Below are 26,700 nucleotides of genomic sequence, written 5' to 3' on the forward strand. Positions count from 1 at the left end.
TCCTGTTTCCAGGATCCTTTGTTCCTAGGGTCCTATTTTCCTATGGTCCTATGCTTCCAGGGTCCTAAGTTCCCAGGATCCTATGTTGCCATGAAAAAACAGATGCAAGAAACAAAAATTGAATGGAAACCCAGGGCCATCAAAACGATCCCTGTTGGTGCATTCAAGGATACTCCGACATCTGAGATTCAAGGGCCAGCTGATGCACAGCAACCTTAAAGAAAGGACCAAATTTAGATACTATGAATCCTTATTTCTGCCATTGGATGTAAAAAACATTGTCATTGAATGTAATCTTGCATGTTTTGCAGAATCATTCAATATCAACGTTCATCTCTGACATTAGTGTTGTACCTCTCACAGTGTCTACTTCCTATGCGCTTGCTTTCCTTAAATGCACCTTCAAGAACGTTTTCAGAACGGTCCCTGCTTTCAACTGTATCACCACACGATGGCATTGCAACTTTGACAGCAAAACTAAAGCTGAATACATGTTAACTGTCTAAAGTGTCTAAAGTGTCTAAAGCACTGGCAACAGAGCCAGTGAGCAACAACTTAAAAAAAACAATCTTTTGCTTTGCATGAATTTTACATTTAATGTAAATCACACTCCTACCTGTTGCCCTGTACGTCCCAGCATTGCAACACTGAATTCATCTCAATGGAAAAGCATCAGGACAGCCAGGAGACTATTTGTGTGTGTGTGTGTGTGTGTGTGTGTGTGTGTGTGTATGTGTGTGTGTGTGTGTGTGTGTGTGTGCACCGGGTATGACATCTTATCCTGATAATCCTCTAACGGGATTGGCAGCCATTGGCCTTGAAGGTAATAGATTACATTTAATGGGTTTAAAGTAATGTGACGACAAGTTGCAGTAACTGAAAAGTGATAACAGCTCTGATCTGTTCATTTCATGACCATATAGTCAATTACAGTTGCAATAATATAAGTCAACAACTAACAAAACATACACATTTTAGTAGATATTGTAGTATATACCATTTTTAAATGTTTATATAATGCTTATAAATGTGTAATAGGAGAGGAGCATAACAGTAACTTTCTGTAGGCTTAGAATCAGCCCTAATCCCCTACAATGTTAATTACATCCCATGATACTAAACGTTAAACACAACAAACCACATACTGATGATATTGGACACAAGTTTCCAATAGAATCACAACATATATATATATGGACACAAAATCCAAAAGTACTTTGAAGTTACAGAAGTAGAACTTCGTAAACCGAAAGCAAACTGTGAGTCTGTGAATATTTATTGCAGGTAGTTGATCTTAACATTGAATATTCTTTTATTTCTGTTCAGTGCAGACAAAAGGGCAGAAAGACGGACTGAATTTAATTGCAGGAGTCGGTGAGTAAAGTGCCTCCACTTCTGATACTGTGTCGATAATGTCATCGGTTGGCTCTTCTGCCCGTGTCATCGTGCCATTACCTCTTCATGTTTTTCCTGAGCATCCAAGAGAGTGTGTGTGTGTGTGTGTGTGTGTGTGTGTGTGTGTGTGTGTGTGTGTGTGTGTGTGTGTGTGTTATGGGCCGAATGGAGGTTCAAGGCTGTGGGAGTCCTCTAATGGGTTTATATTTACCTGCCTGCCTCCAGGAGATGCTCAGTTTGTTCCATTAGTAAAACAGAAAAAAACAACAGACGCAGTTGAATCTTTGTCTGAATCAGACTTGAGAACAAAACAACATAACTTGAGTTCTCGATAGAGAGAAATGAATGTTTTGCAACAAAGATTTTAAAAATTTTGAGAACACAATAAGGGACATAAGAATATTTAGCGGTAACTGGTCTTTGTATTTTTTTTTGTATAGCTTTGATATAGATATTAACAAAAGGTCTTAGAGGGAGATTCTTGGTGCATGTCAACAGTTTTTGGGCCTCCCAGAAAAAAATTCTAATCAGTGTCGGTTCTTGTGTGAACTGTGCAAAGACAGATGAATCATGAACAAAGGAAATGGTGCCTCAATCAACAGACTTAAAAAGGGGCTCAAGGACAGGAGGGTATAGGTTTTCTACAAAATTTATAATGTTTTATAGATCACTAAGATATGATCAATTTCAGTATTTTTTCTTGCTCCACTTGCTTCTATTTAATTGATTTCTGTTCACTTTTTCTTTGTGGGTTTGGTTCCACTTACCTGACATTTTTCAGACCATCTGCACTTCTGTTGACAGTGGTGGACGTAGAACCGAGAGAGGCTCCTGGTGCATGAAGTGTCCTAAAAGTGGCTTTGGAGAAATCTTTGTTTATACTCGCGTGTGGCACTGTGGCGTGAGCTACGATCACGCACAAAGGCCTTCATGCTCAATGCGCTGTTCGTTACATTATTCTCCGAAACGCCAAAGGGTGTGCAAACAAAATGAGCTGTGAAGAAGCAATAAAACAACTAGTGTAACCAGCAAAAAGCCAAAAACCAACCTCCTCAATGACGAGGAGGGATTGTAATTAACTGTAAACTCATATCTCATATTCATGAACTACTTTATGGCCTTTATACAAACCCTGTAAAGAAAGAAGTCAATTCAATTCATTATTAGGAAACAACGGTTGTTTATCCTTAAGGAGAGGCTCCTGGTTGACGTTGAATGTTAAAGTGAGGGTCCTGTGGTCTTAAAGCCTTAAACAGAGGCTCCTGGAGGACACAGAGCTTTAAAAAATGAAGTTGAATGAAGTTGATCCTCATCAACCTTTTCCCCGGTGGTCCGTTAAACAAGTCAATCCCCTTTCAGATTAATCATTGGTCACACAGAGGGCTCAGAGAATGGAAAGATGCTGCAGCAGGTGTGTGTGTGTGTGTGTGTGTGTGTGTGTGTGTGTGTGTGTAACTGTAGACTCTGACCCCGCAGGTTTGAATCCCCTCTTCCACCCCTGTGACATCATGCCGCCTTGGTGTTAATCTGCCTGATGCGTCGGCTGACATTTAACACGTTAGGAGGCGGAGGGAGACCTGCGTGGTGCGCCTCTGTCTTTTGTTGTGCCTCTACGTTTTTTCATCCAGGAGTCTCCAGGTTGATGCATTTCCTCTGTGAAGCCACCAAATAAACAACAACGTCATTATTAAAAACATCGATGTAGATCATGAAACAGCTAATGTACAAGGTGAAAACAGACTAATCAGATAGAACTATTATGCATGTTAAAAGCATGTTATTTTAGAAAGACAAGAGTGGTAACCCATAATACCATATTATTGAGTATGCCAAAAGAAGTATTATGTCCCAATACAAGGTATGTTTAATGCAGTATTCCAAAAATGGAGTGCAGCAGGGATGGCGGATTTTTGTTGGCCAACCAGGAAGTTAGCATCACTGGTTCCCTCGACAAAACGCCAATGGGATTCTTCTATTGGATTTTGGATAATCTTCACAAATCAACACCACTTTCTTGATTTTTGAAGCGTAAATGGAGTCGGCAGACGTACAAAGCTAACGTTAGGCTATAAAGTAACACCAGGTTGTGAGTGAACAGAACAAGAGTGTGAAGGCGGACTAGTCGTCTCATTTAGCAACCGCTTTTTTCCAGACACGTAATACTGACGTATTTTATATCTTAGAACAAAACGTTAAAATCCCTTTTGCTTGTGTTAGCCACAGACCTTATTTCATGCATCTAACCAAACACTTATTCAAAAAACCCATTGAGTGCAAAAATTCGGACTCATTTCTGGGTTTTAGGACTCGTTCCTGCAGCGCTGTATATCAGGATTTCCTGCTGCATGCTGTTCTGAACTACAATCCTACAACACGTCACATCTACTGAGAGCAGAGGCAGACGACAGCTCATTGACAAAGGTCGCCGGATATGTGAGCGAGCAACGTTCTCATCCCAACTTCTCACATTCGGACGCTCTAGGTAGCCCAGCGCGTCAAACTACGACACGTAGTTAACGTTGTGAATCCAAACAAAAACACTAAAGGATAAAGGGTTCAGAATCCAGGTTTAAGTGCAGTTTCAGTTTCAGGTGGCTTTTTCTTAAGTCTCCTTCTTCCACTGGAAACCCAGTGTTTAACGTCACATTGCTATGATTTGTGGTTAATTCGCTTGGACAAAGTCTGCAGAAATGCGGACCTACAGAAAGCATTCATAACGGGCTCAAAATGTCTCTGAGAGAAACCATTAAACACATTCGGTGATGGTATAAATACTGCAGGACTGATGAGGGAAATGGAAAACAGGTGAGCAGGTCAGGTGATGGAGGGAAAAGCAGGAGGGAGGGGCCAGATGTGGGAGTCAGGTGACTGGGACAGGTGGATAAGTGTGAGGACATCTGGTGGACAGGTAGAGAAGAGCATGCTAACATTTACTAATTACCACAGTACAGTTGTACAGCTGAGGCTTCTGGGAATGCAGTTAGTTTTGCAGATATTTGGTCAAAGTTTTGGACAAATTTAAATGTTGACCAAATGATAGCACCAAAAAATGCTTATTACAATTCATCCTGAAGGGAAGATGAATGTGTACCAAATGTCATGATAATCTGTCCAATGGTTGAGACAAAAAACCTCACGGTGGCGCTGAAAGAAAAATCAGAGGATCACCAAAGTCAATGGGGTTCATCCTCTGGGGAACATGAATGTCTGTACAAACTCTCCCAGCAGTCTGTTTAATAAATGTCAAGCTATTTCAATCACTAGTGACACATTTTATTTAATATATCATAAATAATAATAATAATTAATAATAAATCAGGTTTATAACAAGGACTTTTCAACAGTTTGGTTTTCTTCATAATGAGCATTGTGGCCTCAGAGCTGTGTGTTTTCCTTGAAAGTTCAGCTTTTTGAGTTGGGAAGTTTTCATTGGAGAGTGATGATGGTGACGATGATGATGATGGTGTGTGTGTGTGTGTGTGTGTGTGTGTGGGTGTGGGTGTGTGTGTGTGTGGGTGACATGTGTGTGTTTCATTGATTGTCCATTTTCATGCAGCAGTGTGTGTTTGCAACCATGAATGAGAAAAATGATTGGGAGATTTCAGGTAAGGACGTCATCATCGTGTGTGTGTGTGTGTGTGTGTGTGTGTGTGTGTGTGTGTGTGTGTGTGTGTGTGTGTGTGTGTGTGTGTGTGTGTCCTTGGCTGACAGGATATAAAGTCGCCTGGTCAGTTGGAAGGACTAAAGTGGAGGGAACAACAGAAATCTCTGTCCAACGGCTGAACGAACTGAAAACAGCAGAGAGAGACAGAGACAGCGAGGTGAGTGTCTTCATTATCTGTCTGAATATAATGATCTTCTTCTTTATTCAAATTATATTAAAAAGCTGTGTTTTTTACATTCTACTTGTGAAAAAACTATTAAACTAAAAAGAGGACAGATGTAAAATAAAGAAAAAGCAAAACAAAACCACAATTATAATAATAATAATGATAATAAGCAATATTGCACTTGTTTAACACGTCAAAACAGTGATTACAAAGTGCTTTGTAAAAGGCAAACATAATATAATAAATAAAGAGTTTAGAAAATATGATGAAAAGAAAAACATGTAAAATAAAAAGAATGCATGCAATATAAAATACATTAAATTGTATTTGTAATAAGAGAGAACAGAGGAAACTGTTCAAACATGTTTCTGTGGTGATAATGTGAAATTATAATTTTTTTTATTATGAAATATAATAATACTATCTAACTACTTTTTTGTGGTCATAAGAAACAGTTTTGTGCATCATTGTATTATCTCAACATACACAACAAAATTAAAACTTTTTTTATTGGGTATGAAATTTGAATCTTCTCAATCCAACATAGTCATGTTTTGATATTTTAGTAGCTGTAAAAATATGTTCATGAGTACAAGAAAGGAACAACAACTGAAATCCATGTTCTAGTTAATTTACTGTGTCAGCTGTATATTTTTTAATATACTCGTATTTTTGTACTTTCTTTTTAAAGTGAAATTGTTTTGCATTTTCTTTTTTAGTCAACTGTGTTTTTTTCTTCTTTTTTTTTAGGATTTTAATGTTTGATATTTACTCCACATTGTTTCTTATTTTGAAACACTTTTAATTAAGTGTTTCAAAATAAGAAACAATGTGGAGTAAATATCAAACATTAAAATGTAAATATATCACTTTATTTAGTGTTTTTCTGTGCTGTAAATATGTTTTAGCTGTGGGCCTACAATTAACACAGTAAAAGATTGTGATTGTTAAAATGTATTGTTTTCATGGATATTTATAATAATTGTAGATTTCTTTGTGTTCAATTTTAAATTATTAATATATTTACATTCATAATATTTACTTTTAAAACAATTATCAGGGCTTTGGAAATAACAATTTAAGCCAAACAAATGAAGTTGAATGGATGTGACACAAATGAGAATTTTTTTATTTTGAAATGACTGCAGCCGATCACAGACAGAGAAAAAGATAACAATGTATCCATGTACGCGTTGCAGAGAAATGTGTCTTGCGTGGCTATTGGTGGCTGTGGTGGTGGTGGGCGTGGCCAAAGGAGACAGTCAGTGCTGGGAACATCCGAGCTGTCAGGACGTCAACTCTGAGACGAGCATGATGGTAACACACACACACACACACACACACACACACTTGATGTTTAGATCAACATCCATTTTATTAAATTGTGTTTGTTGTCAACATTTTGAAAAATAAGCCCATTGGCTTCTAGGGAGTTAAACGAGAAGATTGATATCAGTCTCATGTTCTTAGCCTAGCATAGCATAAAGACTGGAAGCAGGGGGAAACAGCTAGCCTGTGAACACCTCTGCAGCTCATTAATTAACAAGTTGAATCTAATTTGTTTGATAAGTAAAAATACTTTTCTTGACGAACATCCTTCCGCCCGACGACGACAACACTCTGCTAAAGGCCAGAGACACACACCTCGACTGTTGAGCCGTATTGTTGCACAGAGCTAAAGCGATAGTGACATTTTATTCAATCTTTATTGGAGGGACATTTGATGCGTTTATTACAGAGTTGGCAGCAGAGAGATGCCAGGAAAACAAAAGTTTTAATTTCAAACAAGATATCTTTATGGAGCTTTAAAAACATCTGTCAGCCAGTCAGAAACATCTGCTGGTATGATGTTATAGGCAGGTTTTCACCAACAAGGATTAACCCTAAAGTGAAGTTGAACAAAACTAGGTTTAAAATGAGTAAATCCTTTAAGATTTAAAAAAATGAAAAAGAGCTCCTTTGCGCAGTTAAAAAACGAATCTCCGATTAGAAAATCCAAGTTTAAGCCAAATTCAATATGGTTTAATTAATGTAGGACTATTAAAGAAGAGGGGAACCGTTAACTTCGGGCTGCTCTGTGTTCATTAATTAGTTAGCCAGCTAGCTAAAAGTCAGTTAGTTAGCTTAGCATTACTCATTAGGCACTAATTTCTCCACTTTTGAGAAAAAACTTGTTGCCCGAATTAATGGAGTGATGTGCACAAAAAAATAGAAGATTAAAAACAAAAATGACAAAAAGTAAGGTAAAAACTTTTTTCACAGTAAAGTTGGTTTAATTTTCCTGTTCGGCTCCAACAGTTCCCATGTTGAACCGGTTTCTTGAATTAATTTGATCTAGCTTTAGAGTAAAATGGCTTTCACATATATCAGCACAGACAATAATTATAAACAAACTACACCGGAAATAAAACATCAGAATGTGGCCAAAAACTTTAACTTAATTTCCCAAAACCTCAACTAAACATTACTTGAAAGTATTTAGTTGAAACATAAACTAGTACAGAAAATGAACTGACACACATTCGTAATGTCATTAAAAACTTTGAAAAGGATTTTCTTTTTTGTCCTCTGCTGGTTCCAAACATCTGCACACATCCTCTCTGTCCTCTGCTGGTTCCAAACATCTGCACACATCCTCTCTGTCCTCTCCTCCTGCAGGAGTGCATCCAGCTCTGTCACTCCGACCTCACCGCCGAGGTGCCCGTCATCCCGGGTGCAGCCCACCTCCAACCCCCTCCTCCTCCTGCTCCTCCATCAGACCCCGAGTCTCTGCCTCCCCTCTCTCTTTTATCTCCCTCCTCCTCCTTCTCCTTCCCCTCCTCTCCTCAGGCCAAGCGCTCCTACTCCATGGAGCACTTCCGCTGGGGGAAGCCCGTTGGGCGCAAGCGCCGCCCGGTCAAAGTCTACGCCTCCAACGGCGTGGAGGAAGAGTCGGCCGAGCTGTTCCCCGGAGAGATGAGGAGGCGGGAGCTCGCCGGCAAGATGATGATGATGGAGGACGGGGAGAAAGCACAGGAGGTGGCGGAGGAGGAGGCGGAGGAGCAGGAGCAGGAGCAGGAGCAGCTCCCAGGTGACGTCCACGAGAAGAAAGACGGCACCTACAAGATGAAGCACTTCCGCTGGAGCGGCCCGCCGGCCAGCAAACGCTACGGCGGCTTCATGAAGAGCTGGGACGAGCGCAGCCAGAGGCCGCTGCTCACGCTCTTCAAAAACGTCATCAACAAAGACGGACAGCAGGAGGGAGAGCAGTGAGGGAGGGACGAGGTGAGGGAGGAGAGGGAGGAGAGGGAGGGAGGAAAGAGAGGGAGGAGGAGATAGATAGAAGAGGAGCAGACAGATCCTTCAGATACGGGCTGGGCGATATGGAGAAAACTAAATCTAAATATCACAATATTTTTCCACCAAATATATACCTCGATATCGAGACGATATTGTCGTATAGATATTGATGAATAAGTGGGGAAAGTGCAAAAGCAGAACAGCTGGAACAATCGGATATGTTCAGAAAATGACTTTTTAGCCTTTAAAACCGCACTTGTGCAATATTACGATATCCAAAATCAAAGACGATATCTATAGTCTCATATCACGATATAGATATAAGATCGATGTTGCCCAGCCCGACTCCAAACCCAATACAAGATACATTGTTTGTTATTCACCTATCAACCCTGTCTCCTAGAGAATGACGTTTTTAGTTTTTTATAATCGATTAATATGCAGATTATTGCTTTAAATAATTGTTTAGTTTATAAAGTATCAGACCATAGTAAAATGTCCAAATTGATGTTGTCAAATGTCTTCTTTTTTTTTGTCCAACAATGCAGTGATATGCAGAGAAAACACATAAATATTCACAACTGAGACTTTCTTTTTGGAGACTGAATCAAGGATTCAATTTGTCAGAACAGATGGAAGGTCGTAGTTTGAGTTAAATGTTAATGAAGTAAACGAGGCCTGTCTCAATGCTTACTTCTCCACAGTGAAACCAAGACCGAGACGTTTCCCTCAAAGGCCTGAACACTAGATTTCACACGACGATGCTCTTCTCACTGGTTTCACGTGGATCGGGGCTCACTTTGAAGAAAGATTTTGAGTTGAGTTTTTGAGTGTTAAATTCTAAATAAATAACACCTAAAGATGATTTAAAAAGTTGGCAATTTTCAGTAAAAGGTTTTGCAGATAAATTCAGTATCGACAAAGTTTCTTTTAAATTGACACTAAAGTATCTGTGTGCCGTTAGGTCTGTTTTAAAGCGTCTTACTGTTCACTTGTAAATAATAATGTGCTGCATCAACATCATTTCTAAGAGACAGGGTTACAACAGGTTACAGCTGCTCCTCTATGGTCGAGGTTTGGTGAAGTTCAGGCAACTAAATCTACCTGGTGAAGATTGAGAATTATTGTTGTCATGATTAAACGTTTAGCGTTCACACATGAATGACAGCCAGTAACTTCACCCACAGAGATATCCTGAAACAAGAGAGACAGAGAGAAGATGAGAGGAAAAATGTTTTATATATTGAGTCATGTAAATAAATGTAAATGACATGAAAACATAAAGTTATTTGCAAGCAAAAGACACGAGGAATGTTGTTTTTACTATCTATCTATCCATCTCTCTATCTGTCTATACATCTATCTAGTGTAGTATCATAACATGTCCACTAGAGAGCAGCACTGTACACACACTACAGATGAGAACGTGTAACGAAATAACCATTATTTTAGTGTGTTTTGATACTTTGTGTCACAAAATGTAAGAAGTTGAAACATGCTTCTAATCTGACCTTTAATTAATCTACAGTGTTCAATGAAGACAGCTGATGTATTATTATAATCTTTATTGGTTTTGGGGCAGCACTGTCAGGGTGGGACGGACATCACCTAGGAGACACCAATCACCTTAGAGGACAGGGACCACACAGCTGTCAATCAAACACCAGACACTTGGACACCTTTACTGTGAGAGAGTTGATTTTCTCCTTTAAGGAGTTTCTGTCAGATGTTCTTTCTGCTCCACCAGTCACTCACTCACACATTGTTTCACTTCCCTTTAAGAAGCCTCTCATGCATATCAGCACAGAGAGAATCATCATACAGAATGAGCTTTTTCATCCAAAAACTTAACTTAACTAAAGTATTTAGTTGAAACCGAAACAAATACAGAACATGAACTGACTAAAACTAAGGATTCTTCATGTGGATTTCAATTTTCATTTAATTAACAAAATATGGATGTTTAAATTCATCCTTCCTTTTCTCTGACTTGATAAAAATCTACAAAACGCTTCCTGTCTTTCCTCAAATCAAGTTCTTATTTGTTGTTACACCTGTCATTTCACCATCATACTGGCTCTATTTCAAGTCTATCAATACGATTTTAATGGGAAAACACCTGCCTTTGTTTAAGAATTTTTGGTGAATTTGAACCCTTTCACTTCACTCATTGTCACTCACCCTTTCATTCTCGCCTCACAGGCTTCCATGCATCGTGGTTATACCTGGACCATGGCCCGGTCTGACACCCACTGATACTTTTATCATTAGTCACATTTCTATTACTGATACCATTATTAGTAGTCGCAACTTTTCCAACCTTATTCTGCTTACTACTCTCGTTATATGATTCATTCATGTCATATTCATTGCATGTGTTGTAAGTCTATTATGTTGTTCTATCTATTGCACTTCTGTCCATCCTGATAGAGGGATCCCTCCTCTGTTGCTCTCCCTAAGGTTTCTCCCCGTTAAAGGGTTTATTTCGGGAGTTTTTTCTGTAAGCGAGGGTCCTGGGACAGAGGATGTCGTATGTGTACAGGTTGAAAATCCCTCTGAGGCAAATTTGTAATTCATGGTTTTTGGCTATACAAATTAATTGAATTGAATTGTTGCCAATCAAAACCAAAAATGAACCTTGGTTGGGTATTGAAAAGTTAAAACTCACCATAACAGCGTTCACATCAGTGTTTATAAATGCAAATGAAGGCCATTTTACCGTTTACAGTAAATGTGTAGATCAAAGCTGTCAGCAGTGAGGAGGAAACATGATGATGTGTTGAGGACAGCTACACTTCACTGACTCTGAGTGTTTGCATATGTGTCCTGCCTCTCTGCTCCCAGCCGTTAAGAGGCCGGTGTTGATCAGTGGCTGTCCAGGCCTTTCAGAGACACTGACACGCCGGCAGCACAATGATGATGTCACTGACTCTACTGCTGACCACCCTGGGGCTCCTTGTTCAGGGTGAGACTCTCTTCTGAAAACTTTGCTTCACCACAATGATGTTCTGCTGTGATGGAGAAACAGTGAAACAAGCAGCATTTACCTTCTTCCATCTGTTCTCCATGTTGAAGAAATGAGACTCTTCTGTTTGGATGTTGATCATCTTTCTCCAAACTGGATTTGTCTCAATAACCCTTCTGCTCTTTTTCATGTTTTCCAGATTCATCAGGAGAAATCATCCTGACTCAGTCTCCTGGATCTCAGTCTGTTGTTCCAGGACAGACTGTCTCCATCAAATGTAAAACCAGTACAAGTGTTAGTAGCTGGCTTCACTGGTACCTTCAGAAATCAGGAGAATCTCCTAAACTCCTGATATATCAAGCTACAACTCGTCAGTCTGGAGTTTCAGATCGTTTTAGTGGAAGTGGATCTGGAACTGACTTCACTTTGACCGTCAGTGGAGTTCAGACTGAAGATGCAGGAGATTATTATTGTCAGCAGAGTAGCAGCTTTCCGTTCACACAGTGATACACCGTCGTACAAAAACCTCCTCAGCTGAAGAGGAACTGATCTGACTCAACAGCTGCACAGAAATACAGACACTTTACGTTTGACTGACAATGAAGACAATATAACAGAAAAATGTCAAGGAATACTTTTTATACTAAAGTAAGTTTTAATGATAATCTTGTTGAAATAGGTTATTTATCAATATAAATAAAGTATCATCAAAGATGATTGGAAAAGTAGATAATTTATTAAAGGTAACATGAACACTAGATATTTGGCTCTGAAATACAATTTTATTCTTCCATGTGTTATAAAGAATATTTTTCAAGTAATTCAAATATATTTTTACATTTATTTGATTTAAGTTCGAGTCAAACATTTAACTTCACCAACAAAAATAAACACATTGAGTTTGTTTAAATGATATTGTGTTCATAGTAAAACACATATTGTGTTATATTTTGATCACACTGCTGATACTGATACGATGATGACATAATATGCTGATGATATCCTACTTCATAATTCAAATTCAATGTTAACTTCTTAGACTTTGTAGATTCTTCATATTCATTATGCTTCCTGGAAACTAATAATAACTAAGAATGTTTCCACATGAGAGTTTCTACCAATGACAAACTTAATTTGTGATATACATAAAGTTTATCTAATTTTCCTTAAAATATTTAAGATTCAGCTTTGATAGAAAAAAATTAAATTACAATGAGAGTAATGAAGCAGATTTAAGTCATAAAATATTTAAGGAATCTGGAATAAAGAATGGATTTAATTATATTATGTCAGGGTCACAGTAACCTTAAAGTAATGATTATAAAATTTGTTTTTTTAATATGAAAACAATATTAAACACAACATTATAGTATTATTACATTATTTCTGTTGAAATGTACAAGCCATTTTAAAACAGTGGACTCAGTTGTGTTGAATATTTCCAGAATTAATGGAACTATTAAAATAGCAACATCTGTTTCTTTTTCAATAACATGCATGAAAACAACTAATTTGATGAAAAGTTCTTTATTGTGTTAAATAATGAAAATAAGCAAAATGAATTGGGTTCATAATACAAAACAACATTAAAAATGGCATTATATTAACTTGAAGTTGCTGTCTTAAGAAATTGGCAGGCAATTTTAGAATCTTAAGAGTCAATCTTGATTGAACTATTGAAACAGCAACATCTTTTTCTTTCATAAAAATATACATGAAAACAATTCATTTGATGAAACGTTCTTTATTATTTTAAATCAACCTGAATTACAGCAACAAAACTTTACCAATGAAACATGAACTGAGACAGTGAGTGAGTGAAAGAAAGAGATAAACAGACATAAAGAGTTACAGAGTACAGACTGAGAGTATCAGAGTGAAACCAGTATCAGAGTCCAGTGAGTCAGGTCAGGACTGGGAACACTGGTCTCTCCTCAGTGTCTCTGAGAGAGGAGTCTGGGAGCCCTGGGTGGCCTCACAGGTCACAGAGCCCACCTTCCTCCACTGGTCTGCAGGGAGCCTCAGGGTGCTGCTCCAGCTGTAGCGGCCGTCCTTCTCCAGCACCCCGGGGCTCCTGCTCTCCTCCCAGCTGCTGCTGCTGCTGCTGCTGTCGTCCACCTTCCAGGCCAGACTCCAGTCTGAGGGGAAGCCCTTGTTGGCCAGGCACATGAGCGTGGCCTTCCCCTGCTGCAGCTCCTCACTGGAGGGGGGCAGCACCGTCAGGGTGGGGACGACTCGACCCACTGCAGAGAGAGAGATTCATGAAGTTCATATGAGGCTACTACTTCTGTTGGTCTTCCTCAGATTGGATCAAACTGATCTCAAACGTTTCACTTCTCTCTCTGAGCTCAGTAACCACAGCAACAGACAGGCAACACTGCTGAACCATGACAACAGACAGGTTTCAGTACTGAAGATAAAACATGTAAACTGACCTTCTTTAACTAAACTTTATGAGTTTCATAGTTCAAAATATTACATTAAAGATAAAGATTGTGAAGCTTTTATTGTTTTAATCCAAAACCTCATACATGATGAGATATGTTTGTTCTCTTCATGTAAGCAGGAATCATCACTGAACAGTCAGGCTTCATTTCTGACACATGACTAATATTGTTAAATACTGATATACTATTTCAAACTCATAAAACATGTTAAATAGTTTTAAAATCATCAGTCTGAGAGAAAAATGTAATAATAACCACATTAAACACTGAACAAAACATGAATGAATAAAAGTCATTCTTTAGCCGTAATATCAAAACTTTATCTTTAAAAATATTTTCTTAGTGAAAAGTAATGTAGAGTAGTTACAGTGAAATTATTATAATGAATGAAATTAAAGTAAAATGTTTGTTGCAACAAGATTATTCATTGGAGTGGATTTTCATCGAGCTATCGACACTGAAAACTTCAAGAATTGTTACAAATATATTACATTTTAAATATCAGAGAAAAATATTATAGTAAGCTCTACAGCTATGACATTCAAACAGAATACATGTATAATGTAGGTTATTAAGGGAGTCAATTGTACTTACAGTTAACGTTCAGTCTGGTTCCTCCACCAAAAGTCAACCACAGTGATACAAAGTCATTGAGCCGCCGTACAAAAACCTCTCACTGTAGAGAGACACGGCTCTCTGACTTTGACACAAACAAACTCAACAAACACATTCACAGTTTACCCAGTTTAAATATAAATAGTTCAAATGTTTAAAACTGTTTCAGAAATGATACATATGTATTTAATATTATATTTGTGAAATGTTAAACATCTATGAGCAATTTTAACTTGACTTTCAGTTAAACAAAGTGATGATTGATCAAGATATTCCTAAAGAAATACTGTCCAACAAATCCTGCCAAATATAAATAATTATCATAAACTCATGTTTATTTTATATTATGATGAATAAATAAAAATATGTTTGTTTAAATTCGTCCCACAGTGATGTTGATTTGTGTTTTAGTGAATTAGGGAGATTTTACAAAACGTTCCAGAAGAAAATGTTTCCATCAAACTCAAACCAAAGACTCTAATAAATGAGCACTGACACATTCCTGATCAATACTCTGATAAAGTGATGGATCCATTGATAAACAGCATCATCACAGTAATCCAAGTCCCTGTTGGAGTCAGTCAGAGCATTTCCATAGAGAGCCACTTTGCATCAGCAGCACCATGCTCCAGTGCTCTGGGAGACTTTATAGTCCTGAGAGTTGAACACTGGATGACTGACAGCTGTCCTTCATCACAACAGAAGACACAGAAATCGTCCTCATCAAAAACATGACTTTGATCTCCGTCCTCATCTGGACTCTCCTCTGCTGCTGCTTCACAGGTAAAGTCCAGAGAATCAAACTCCTCTCCTCTGTGAACATCCGTCCCTCTGAAATGAAGCCGACTAAACCGTGACGCTGCTTTATGTTTTTGTCTCTGTGTCCTCAGAGTCCAGAGGACAGGTCACAGTGACTCAGCCTGGAGCAGTGAGCTCTGCTCTGGGAGGCTCCGTCTCCATCACATGTAGGACCAGTCAGGATGTTTATGACGATGGCGACCACTACTTACACTGGTACCAACAGAGAGATGGAGAAACTCCTAAACTGCTCATTTACTATGCTAGCACTCGACAATCAGGGATTCCAGATCGTTTTACAGGCAGTGGATCAAACTCTGACTTCACTCTGACCATCAGTGGAGTCCAGACTGAAGATGCAGCAGTTTACTACTGTCAGAGTGTTCATGAGATCAACAGTCAGTATGTGTTCACACAGTGAAAAAGCGTCGTACAAAAACCTCCCTCAGTCAAACAGAACAGAAACTGAACTGACTGCTGCAGCTGGAAGCTACTGCAGAGACTGATACACTTCACTGAAGACACACACACACACACACACACACACACACACACACACACACAAACACACACAAACACACACACACACACACACACACACACACACACACACACACACACACACACACACAAACATTTAGTTGGTAAGATTACTTTTATTCACCTCCTCTATCTCTAACAGCATATTTACCGACATTACAAAACACTTTTTAAACATGAAGATGTCTTATCTCCACTTGACTGCATTTCATAATGAACCCTTTCAATCTTTTTTGTCAGAAAGTAATCAAGAAAAGCTTCATATGTAGCACTGTCTTAGACCAGACTACATTTTAACTTTTTATTAAAATATAATGTTATGATTTGTAGAACAGGTAGCAGGATAAGGACCCAACACAGATCAGATGAGGAGGAAGATGGAACAATTCAATGCTTTATTTGAAATGGCTGTCAGGCATGGTCTGCTATTTAACAGTCTCTGTTGGTCAGGAAGGTTCTTAATTGAGTGAAATAAACCTGGATTCTCAAAGTGACAGCCATGATAAAAGCAGGTCTAACTCTCTAAATGCTGAGGAACTGTGCTTCAATGTTTCCTTTCTTATTTCCTTCAGCATAGAAAACACTGGACCATCATGATTTACCAAAGGAAAGGAGATAATAACGTCCCACATTTCCACTACGGCAGCAACATTTACCGAAATGCACCATTCAGCCGTCAATAACATCAGCTGTTACTGTTGAATTGTACTTTATGGATAGATAGAAAACATCCCTTTAGGAGGAGGAATTCTATTTTGGACAGGAATCCTTAGTTGAATTCTACAACATTCAGATTTGTCACTCTACACATTTTTTAGGTTTCATAAATAAAGTTGCTCAAAAACTAAATATGAATCCACTGTAGCAGAGTGAAGGTGTAGTTAGACTTTATTTGCACTGTGGTTGCTTTTTCATCTCTTTCACCTCTTTCAATAACTTTGTGACATTTTCCATCAACGGAAAAGTGGTTTAGAAAAAACATAGGATGTAAAATTTTGACTATTCAGCTGCTGCCATGGAGTCCAAAAGGAAGGACAGAAATAGCAGGTGGGAAACAAGCAGCAAAACTCCAAAAGAATGATACAACAAAGACTAACAAGGAACAAAGGAACTGGGCTGGTATGAACGGCGAATGACTAATGAGGAAGTGGGAACAGGTGAGCAGGAGGTCTGGTGGGTGCAGGGCTAACGAGGGGTTAAACTAATCAGGGCGGGGCCAATAATCAAAACTGGCGGGAAAAAATACAAAGGCAGATCTGAAACGATAGGAGAGGTGAAATACTAAACATGGATGATATGAATGAAACAAAGGAAGAACATGGAGCATGGCAGATTATGACATGTAAAAGCAAAACACATTCAATACAGACACAATGTAAGAACGCACCAAAAGAAGAAACGTCCCTCTCAACATGTGTCTTTAGCTGCTTTCTACCACAACTTCCTCAAATCTTTAGTCTAACACTTCCAAAGTTTTGAAGCCACAGCCACAAAAGCACTTTGAAGTCTTTAGTGATGTAAAAGCAACAATCTCTGATCATAGCAGGACAGATGTAAAGAGAACATGGAGGACAAACTCACAGCTTCTTTTCCAATGGCTTCCTTTCATCCTTTAAAACCAGCCTCTACTGCTTTAGGATACCACAGCTAAACACCGTTAGGCTGCACTGAGACAATTATCAGATGTGACGTGAACATGATCCCTGTAGTTCTTCTAAAAATCATCACCTAAAGTTATGAAATATTGGTGATCTGACCCAGTGATCAACCCAGTCTCCTGTGTTTTCATGGATCTTTTTCACACACAGAGACTGTGTTGTCATCTCTTTCATTAAAATATTTTTTGAATAAATTCTCTTTCATTTGATACTGATGATATCCTGCTTTCTATTTCTAATCCATTTTCTTAAATGTATTCAAAAATTACAAAAATAAAACCATTTAAGTTCAATTCTTACAACACATGAGTCATAATAAAGAGCAGACTTCAGTGGTGTGAGGAAATGTAAATATTTTCTATAACAATACTTTTAATGATGTGTGTTGTTACCAAAGTTAATTCATAACAAAACAAACCTGAAACAACCATGGAGAACATTTAACCCTTAAAGTAAGAAGTGAATAGAAAATAAGGATATTGTTGTTATTATTAAGTCTTCATGCTTTATTGGAATTCGTATTCCTGAGAGAAAATATATGTCAAAGAAATAAGTCAAGTCTGCTCTATTAATAAAAAGCACAAAGAAATTACTATTTGATGACATTTTTATTGTTTTGTACAATTAAAACAAACAATATGAAAAGCAAGAAACCATTATGTTGAAATATTTAATGAGCGAGAGAGAGAGAGAGAGAGAGAGAGAGAGAGAGAGAGAGAGAGAGAGAGAGCGAGCAGACTGAGAGTATCAGAGTGAAACCAGTATCAGAGTCCAGTGAGTCAGGTCAGGACTGGGAACACTGGTCTCTCCTCAGTGTCTCTGAGAGAGGAGTCTGGGAGCCCTGGGTGGCCTCACAGGTCACAGAGCCCACCTTCCTCCACTGGTCTGCAGGGAGCCTCAGGGTGCTGCTCCAGCTGTAGCGGCCGTCCTTCTCCAGCACCCCGGGGCTCCTGCTCTCCTCCCAGCTGCTGCTGCTGCTGCTGTCGTCCACCTTCCAGGCCAGACTCCAGTCTGAGGGGAAGCCCTTGTTGGCCAGGCACATGAGCGTGGCCTTTCCCTGCTGCAGCTCCTCACTGGAGGGGGGCAGCACCGTCAGGGTGGGGACGACTCGACCCACTGCAGAGAGAGAGATTCATGAAGTTCATATGAGGCTACTACTTCTGTTGGTCTTCCTCAGATTGGATCAAACTGATCTCAAACGTTTCACTTCTCTCTCTGAGCTCAGTAACCACAGCAACAGACAGGCAACACTGCTGAACCATGACAACAGACAGGCACCACTGCTGAACCATGACAACAGACAGGTTTCAGTACTGAAGATAAAACATCTAAACTGACTTTCTTTAACTAAACTTTATGAGTTTCATAGTTCAAAATATTACATTAAAGATAAAGATTGTGAAGTTTTTATGGTTTTAATCCAAAACCTCATACATGATGAGAAGTTTTTGTTCTCTTCATGTAAGCAGGAATCATCACTGAACAGACATGCTTCATTACTGACACATAACTAATATTGATACTGAAATACTTTTTCAAACTCAAAAGACATGTTAAATAGTTTTAAAATCATCAGTCTGAGAGAAAAATTAAATCACATTAAACACTGAACAAAACATGAATGAATAAAAAGTCATTCTTTAGCCGTAATATCAAAACTTTATCTTTAAAAATATTTTCTTAGTGAAAATTAATGTAGAGTAGTTACAGTGAAATTATGATAATGAATGAAATTAAAGTAAAATGTTTGTTGCAACAAGATTATTCATTGGAGTGGATTTTCATCGAGCTATCGACACTGAAGACTTCAAGAATTGTTACAAATATATTACATTTTAAATATCAGAGAAAAATATTATAGTAAGCTCTACAGCTATGACATTCAAACAGAATATATGTATAATGTAGGTTATTAAGGGAGTCAATTGTACTTACAGTTAACGTTCAGTCTGGTTCCTCCACCAAAAGTCCACCACAGTGATACAAAGTCATTGAGCCGCCGTACAAAAACCTCTCACTGTAGAGAGACACGGCTCTCTGACTTTGACACAAACAAACTCAACAAACACATTCACAGTTTACCCAGTTTATGTAATAACTGGTAAAAATACTTTTAAATGGATTCATAAACGATACATATGTATTTAACAATTTATTTGTTTAATGTTAAACATCGATGAGCAATTCTAATCTGTCTTTAAGTAAAACAAATTGATGATTGATTAAGATATTCCGAAAGAAAGATAATTATTCCTTTGAAATGTTAATAGTTGTCATGAACTCATGTTTATTTTATTCTATGATAAATTAAAAACAATATATATTTTTGTTTCCCACAGTGATGTTGATTTGTGTTGTAGTGAATTAGGGAGATTTTACAAAACATTCAAGAAGGAAATGTTTCCATCAAACTCAAACCAAAGACTCTGATAAATGAGCACTGACACATTCCTGATCAATACTCTGATAAAGTGATGGATCCATTGATAAACAGCATCATCACAGTAATCCAAGTCCCTGTTGGAGTCAGTCAGAGCATTTCCATAGAGAGCCACTTTGCATCAGCAGCACCATGCTCCAGTGCTCTGGGAGAGTTTATAGTCCTGAGAGTTGAACACTGGATGACTGACAGCTGTCCTTCATCACAACAGAAGACACAGAAATCGTCCTCATCAAAAACATGACTTTGATCTCCGTCCTCATCTGGACTCTCCTCTGCTGCTGCTTCACAGGTAAAGTCCAGAGAATCAAACTCCTCTCCTCTGTGAACATCCGTCCCTCTGAAATGAAGCCGACTAAACCGTGACTCTGCTTTATGTTTTTGTCTCTGTGTCCTCAGAGTCCAGAGGACAGGTCACAGTGACTCAGCCTGGAGCAGTGAGCTCTGCTCTGGGAGGCTCCGTCTCCATCACATGTAGGACCAGTCAGAATGTTTATACTTGGAGCAGCTATCACTATTTAGCCTGGTACCAACAGAGAGATGGAGAAACTCCTAAACTGCTCATTTACTCTGCTAGCACTCGACAATCAGGGATTCCAGATCGTTTTACAGGCAGTGGATCAAACTCTGACTTCACTCTGACCATCAGTGGAGTCCAGACTGAAGATGCAGCAGTTTACTACTGTCAGAGTGTTCATGAGATCAACAGTCAGTATGTGTTCACACAGTGAAAAAGCGTCGTACAAAAACCTCCCTCAGTCAAACAGAACAGAAACTGAACTGACTGCTGCAGCTGGAAGCTACTGCAGAGACTGATACACTTCACTGAAGACACACACACACACACACACACACACACACACACACACACACACACACACACAAACACACACACACACACACACACACACACACACACACACACACACACACACACACACACACACACACACACACATTTAGTTGGTAAGATTACTTTTCTTCACCTCCTCTATCTCTAACAGCATATTTACCGACATTACAAAACACTTTTTAAACATGAAGATGTCTTATCTCCACTTGACTCTGCATTTCATAATGAACCCTTTCAATCTTTTTTGTCAGAAAGTAATCAAGAAAAGCTTCATATGTAGCACTGTCTTAGACCAGAATACATTTTAACTTTTTATTAAAAGATAATGTTATGATTTGTAGAACAGGTAGCAGGATAAGGACCCAACACAGATACAGATGAGGAGGAAGATGGAACAATTCAATGCTTTATTTGAAATGGCTGACAGGCATGGTCTGCTATTTAACAGTCTCTGTTGGTCAGGAAGGTTCTTAATTGAGTGAAATAAACCTGGATTATCAAAGTGACAGCCATGATAAAAGCAGGTCTAACTCTCTAAATGCTGAGGAACTGTGCTTCAATGTTTCCTTTCTTATTTTCCTTCAGCATAGAAAACACTGGACCATCATGATTTACCAAAGGAAAGGAGATAATAACGTCCCACATTTCCACTACGGCAGCAACATTTACCCAAATGCTCCATTCAGCCGTCAATAACATCAGCTGTTACTGTTGAATTGTACTTTATGGATAGATAGAAAACATCCCTTTAGGAGGAGGAATTCTATTTTGGACAGGAATCGTTAGTTGAATTCTACAACATTCAGATTTGTCACTCTACACATTTTTTAGGTTTCATAAATAAAGTTGCTCAAAAACTAAATATGAATCCACTGGAGCAGAGTGAAGGTGTAGTTAGACTTTATTTGCACTGTTGTTGCTTTTTCATCTCTTTCACCTCTTTCAATAACTTTGTCACATTTTCCATCAACGTAAAAGTGGTTTAGAAAAAACATAGGATGTACATTTTTTGACTATTGAGCTGCTGCCATGGAGTCCAAAAGGAAGGACAGAAATAGCAGGTGGGAAACAAGCAGCAAAACTCCAAACGAATGATACAACAAAGACTAACAAGGAACAAAGGAACTGGGCTGGTATGAACGGCGAATGACTAATGAGGAAGTGGGAACAGGTGAGCAGGAGGTCTGGTGGGTGCAGGGCTAACGAGGGGTTAAACTAATCAGGGCGGGGCCAATAATCAAAACTGGCGGGAAAAAATACAAAGGCAGGAAGTGAAGTGATCTGAAACGATAGGAGAGGTGAAATACTAAACATGGATGATATGAATGAAACAAAGGAAGAACATGGAGCATGGCAGATTATGACATGTAAAAGCAAAACACATTCAATACAGACACAATGTAAGAACGCACCAAAAGAAGAAACGTCCCTCTCAACATGTGTCTTTAGCTGCTTTCTACCACAACTTCCTCAAATCTTTAGTCTAACACTTCCAAAGTTTTGAAGCCACAGCCACAAAAGCACTTTGAAGTCTTTAGTGATGTAAAAGCAACAATCTCTGATCATAGCAGGACAGATGTAAAGAGAACATGGAGGACAAACTCACAGCTTCTTTTCCAATGGCTTCCTTTCATCCTTTAAAACCAGCATCTACTGCTTTAGGATACCACAGCTAAACACCGTTAGGCTGCACTGAGACAATTATCAGATGTGACGTGAACATGATCCCTATAGTTCTTCTAAAAATCATCACCTAAAGTTATGAAATATTGGTGATCTGACCCAGTGATCAACCCAGTCTCCTGTGTTTTCATGGATCTTTTTCACACACAGAGACTGTGTTGTCATCTCTTTCATTAAAACATCTTTTGAATAAATTCTCTTTCATTTGATACTGATGATATCCTGCTTTCTATTTCTAATTCAATTTTTAAAATGTATTCAAAAATTACAAAAATAAAAACAATTAAGTTCAATTCTTACAACACATGAGTCATAATAAAGAGTAGAATTCATTGGTGTGAGGAAATGTAGTTATTTTCCATAACAATACTTTTAATGATGTGTGTTGTTACCAAAGTTAATTCATAACAAAACAAACCTGAAACAACCATGGAGAACATTTGACCCTTAAAGTAAGAAGTGAATAGAAAATAAGGATATTGTTGTTATTATTAAGTCTTCATGCTTTATTGTAATTAGTATTCCTGAGAGAAAATATATGTCAAAGAAATAAGTCAAGTCTGCTCTATTAATAAAAAGCACAAAGAAATTACTATATGATGACATTTTTATTGTTTTGTACAATTAAAACAAACAATATGAAAAGCAAGAAACCATTATGTTGAAACATTTAATGAGCGACAGAGAGAGAGAGAGAGAGAGAGAGAGAGAGAGAGAGAGAGAGAGAGAGAGAGAGAGAGAGAGAGAGAGAGCAGACTGAGAGTATCAGAGTGAAACCAGTATCAGAGTCCAGTGAGTCAGGTCAGGACTGGGAACACTGGTCTCTCCTCAGTGTCTCTGAGAGAGGAGTCTGGGAGCCCTGGGTGGCCTCACAGGTCACAGAGCCCACCTTCCTCCACTGGTCTGCAGGGAGCCTCAGGGTGCTGCTCCAGCTGTAGCGGCCGTCCTTCTCCAGCACCCCGGGGCTCCTGCTCTCCTCCCAGCTGCTGCTGCTGCTGCTGCTGTCGTCCACCTTCCAGGCCAGACTCCAGTCTGAGGGGAAGCCCTTGTTGGCCAGGCACATGAGCGTGGCCTTCCCCTGCTGCAGCTCCTCACTGGAGGGGGGCAGCACCGTCAGGGTGGGGACGACTCGACCCACTGCAGAGAGAGAGATTCATGAAGTTCATATGAGGCTACTACTTCTGTTGGTCTTCCTCAGATTGGATCAAACTGATCTCAAACGTTTCACTTCTCTCTCTGAGCTCAGTAACCACAGCAACAGACAGGCACTGCTGAACCATGACAACAGACAGGTTTCAGTACTAAAGATAAACACTGAATAAAACATGAATAAAAGTCATTCTTTAGCTGTAATATCAAAACTTTATCTTTAAAAATATTTTCATAGTGAAAATTAATGTAGAGTAGTTACAGTGAAATTATTATAATGAATGAAATTAAAGTAAAATGTTTGTTGCAACAAGATTATTCATTGGAGTTGATTTTCATCGAGCTATCGACACTGAAGACTTCAAGAATTGTTACAAATATATTACATTTTAAATATCAGAGAAAAATATTATAGTAAGCTTTACAGCTATGACATTGAAACATAATACATGTATAATGTAGGTTATTAAGGGAGTCAATTGTACTTACAGTTAACGTTCAGTCTGGTTCCTCCACCAAAAGTCAACCACAGTGATACAAAGTCATTGAGCCGCCGTACAAAAACCTCTCACTGTAGAGAGACACGGCTCTCTGACTTTGACACAAACAAACTCAACAAACACATTCACAGTTTACCCAGTTTATGTGATAACTGGTTAAAATGTTTAAAACTGTTTCAGAAATGATACATATGTATTTAATATTATATTTGTGAAATGTTAAACATCTATGAGCAATTTTAACTTGTCTTTCAGTTAAACAAAGTGATGATTGATCAAGATATTCCTAAAGAAATACTGTCCAACAAATCCTGCCAAATATAAATAATTATCATAAACTCATGTTTATTTTATATTATGATAAATAAATAAAAATATGTTTGTTTAAATTCGTCCCACAGTGATGTTGAATTGTGTTGTAGTGAATTAGGGAGATTTTACAAAACGTTCCAGAAGAAAATGTTTCCATCAAACTCAAACCAAAGACTCTAATAAATGAGCACTGACACATTCCTGATCAATACTCTGATAAAGTGATGGATCCATTGATAAACAGCATCATCACAGTAATCCAAGTCCCTGTTGGAGTCAGTCAGAGCATTTCCATAGAGAGCCACTTTGCATCAGCAGCACCATGCTCCAGTGCTCTGGGAGAGTTTATAGTCCTGAGAGTTGAACACTGGATGACTGACAGCTGTCCTTCATCACAACAGAAGACACAGAAATCGTCCTCATCAAAAACATGACTTTGATCTCCGTCCTCATCTGGACTCTCCTCTGCTGCTGCTTCACAGGTAAAGTCCAGAGAATCAAACTCCTCTCCTCTGTGAACATCCGTCCCTCTGAAATGAAGCCGACTAAACCGTGACGCTGCTTTATGTTTTTGGCTCTGTGTCCTCAGAGTCCAGAGGCCAGGTCACAGTGACTCAGCCTGGAGCAGTGAGCTCTGCTCTGGGAGGCTCCGTCTCCATCACATGTAGGACCAGTCAGGATGTTTATGACGATGGCGACCACTACTTACACTGGTACCAACAGAGAGATGGAGAATCTCCTAAACTGCTCATTTACTATGCTAGCACTCGACAATCAGGGATTCCAGATCGTTTTACAGGCAGTGGATCAAACTCTGACTTCACTCTGACCATCAGTGGAGTCCAGACTGAAGATGCAGCAGTTTACTACTGTCAGAGTGTTCATGAGATCAACAGTCAGCATGTGTTCACACAGTGAAAAAGCGTCGTACAAAAACCTCCCTCAGTCAAACAGAACAGAAACTGAACTGACTGCTGCAGCTGGAAGCTACTGCAGAGACTGATACACTTCACTGAAGACACACACACACACACACACACACACACACACACACACACACACACACACACACACACAAACATTTAGTTGGTAAGATTACTTTTCTTCACCTCCTCTATCTCTAACAGCATATTTACCGACATTACAAAACACTTTTTAAACATGAAGATGTCTTATCTCCACTTGACTCTGCATTTCATAATGAACCCTTTCAATCTTTTTTGTCAGAAAGTAATCAAGAAAAGCTTCATATGTAGCACTGTCTTAGACCAGACTACATTTGAACTTTTTATTAAAAGATAATGTTATGATTTGTAGAACAGGTAGCAGGATAAGGACCCAACACAGATCAGATGAGGAGGAAGATGGAACAATTCAATGCTTTATTTGAAATGGCTTACAGGCATGGTCTGCTATTTAACAGTCTCTGTTGGTCAGGAAGGTTCTTAATTGAGTGAAATAAACCTGGATTCTCAAAGTGACAGCCATGATAAAAGCAGGTCTAACTCTCTAAATGCTGAGGAACTGTGCTTCAATGTTTCCTTTCTTATTTCCTTCAGCATAGAAAACACTGGACCATCATGATTTACCAAAGGAAAGGAGATAATAACGTCCCACATTTCCACTACGGCAGCAACATTTACCGAAATGCTCCATTCAGCCGTCAATAACATCAGCTGTTACTGTTGAATTGTACTTTATGGATAGATAGAAAACATCCCTTTAGGAGGAGGAATTCTATTTTGGACAGGAATCCTTAGTTGAATTCTACAACATTCAGATTTGTCACTCTACACATTTTTTAGGTTTCATAAATAAAGTTGCTCAAAAACTAAATATGAATCCACTGGAGCAGAGTGAAGGTGTAGTTAGACTTTATTTGCACTGTTGTTGCTTTTTCATCTCTTTCACCTCTTTCAATAACTTTGTCACATTTTCCATCAACGTAAAAGTGGTTTAGAAAAAACATAGGATGTACATTTTTTGACTATTGAGCTGCTGCCATGGAGTCCAAAAGGAAGGACAGAAATAGCAGGTGGGAAACAAGCAGCAAAACTCCAAACGAATGATACAACAAAGACTAACAAGGAACAAAGGAACTGGGCTGGTATGAACGGCGAATGACTAATGAGGAAGTGGGAACAGGTGAGCAGGAGGTCTGGTGGGTGCAGGGCTAACGAGGGGTTAAACTAATCAGGGCGGGGCCAATAATCAAAACTGGCGGGAAAAAATACAA

The 26,700-nt window shown here is 38.7% G+C and overlaps 1 protein-coding gene and 4 gene segments (V, D, J or C); 2 read left to right on the forward strand and 3 right to left on the reverse strand.

Annotated features, from left to right (window-relative positions):
- The first annotated feature begins 5,147 nt into the window (after window positions 1-5,147).
- On the forward strand, window positions 5,148-8,525 carry pomca (proopiomelanocortin a). Its single transcript, XM_068711433.1, has 3 exons — window positions 5,148-5,216; window positions 6,425-6,542; window positions 7,884-8,525. Exons 2-3 carry the CDS (start codon window positions 6,429-6,431, stop codon window positions 8,475-8,477), a joined length of 708 nt encoding a protein of 235 aa, XP_068567534.1. The 5' UTR covers window positions 5,148-5,216; window positions 6,425-6,428; the 3' UTR covers window positions 8,478-8,525.
- Window positions 8,526-13,040: 4,515 nt separating this feature from the next.
- On the reverse strand, window positions 13,041-14,542 carry LOC137872441 (Ig kappa-b4 chain C region-like). The segment is given in 2 exon segments: window positions 13,041-13,712; window positions 14,511-14,542. A coding segment is annotated over 1 exon segment (261 nt).
- A 535-nt stretch (window positions 14,543-15,077) lies between these two features.
- Window positions 15,078-15,786, forward strand: LOC137872442 (Ig kappa chain V-III region PC 2485/PC 4039-like). The segment is given in 2 exon segments: window positions 15,078-15,314; window positions 15,422-15,786. Coding segments are annotated over 2 exon segments (381 nt in total).
- Window positions 15,787-18,116: 2,330 nt separating this feature from the next.
- On the reverse strand, window positions 18,117-19,537 carry LOC137872443 (Ig kappa-b4 chain C region-like). The segment is given in 2 exon segments: window positions 18,117-18,643; window positions 19,463-19,537. A coding segment is annotated over 1 exon segment (258 nt).
- A 3,555-nt stretch (window positions 19,538-23,092) lies between these two features.
- LOC137872444 (Ig kappa-b4 chain C region-like) lies at window positions 23,093-24,173 on the reverse strand. The segment is given in 2 exon segments: window positions 23,093-23,640; window positions 24,142-24,173. A coding segment is annotated over 1 exon segment (261 nt).
- Between the last annotated feature and the right edge of the window lie 2,527 nt (window positions 24,174-26,700).

Source organism: Cebidichthys violaceus, unplaced genomic scaffold, assembly GCF_023349555.1.
Source record: "Cebidichthys violaceus isolate CVI_PGR_0920_01 unplaced genomic scaffold, fCebVio1.0.p SCAF_16, whole genome shotgun sequence".
In the NCBI taxonomy this organism is placed as follows: domain Eukaryota; kingdom Metazoa; phylum Chordata; class Actinopteri; order Perciformes; family Stichaeidae; genus Cebidichthys; species Cebidichthys violaceus.

What these genes read in the sequence shown, in the direction of transcription:
- pomca (XM_068711433.1), top strand. Translation starts at nt 6,429, where the DNA reads ATGTGTCTTGCGTGGCTATTGGTGGCTGTGGTGGTGGTGGGCGTGGCC. An exon ending in ACTCTGAGACGAGCATGATG is followed by an intron (nt 6,543 to 7,883) that starts GTAACACACACA and finishes CTCCTCCTGCAG; the next exon opens with GAGTGCATCCAGCTCTGTCA.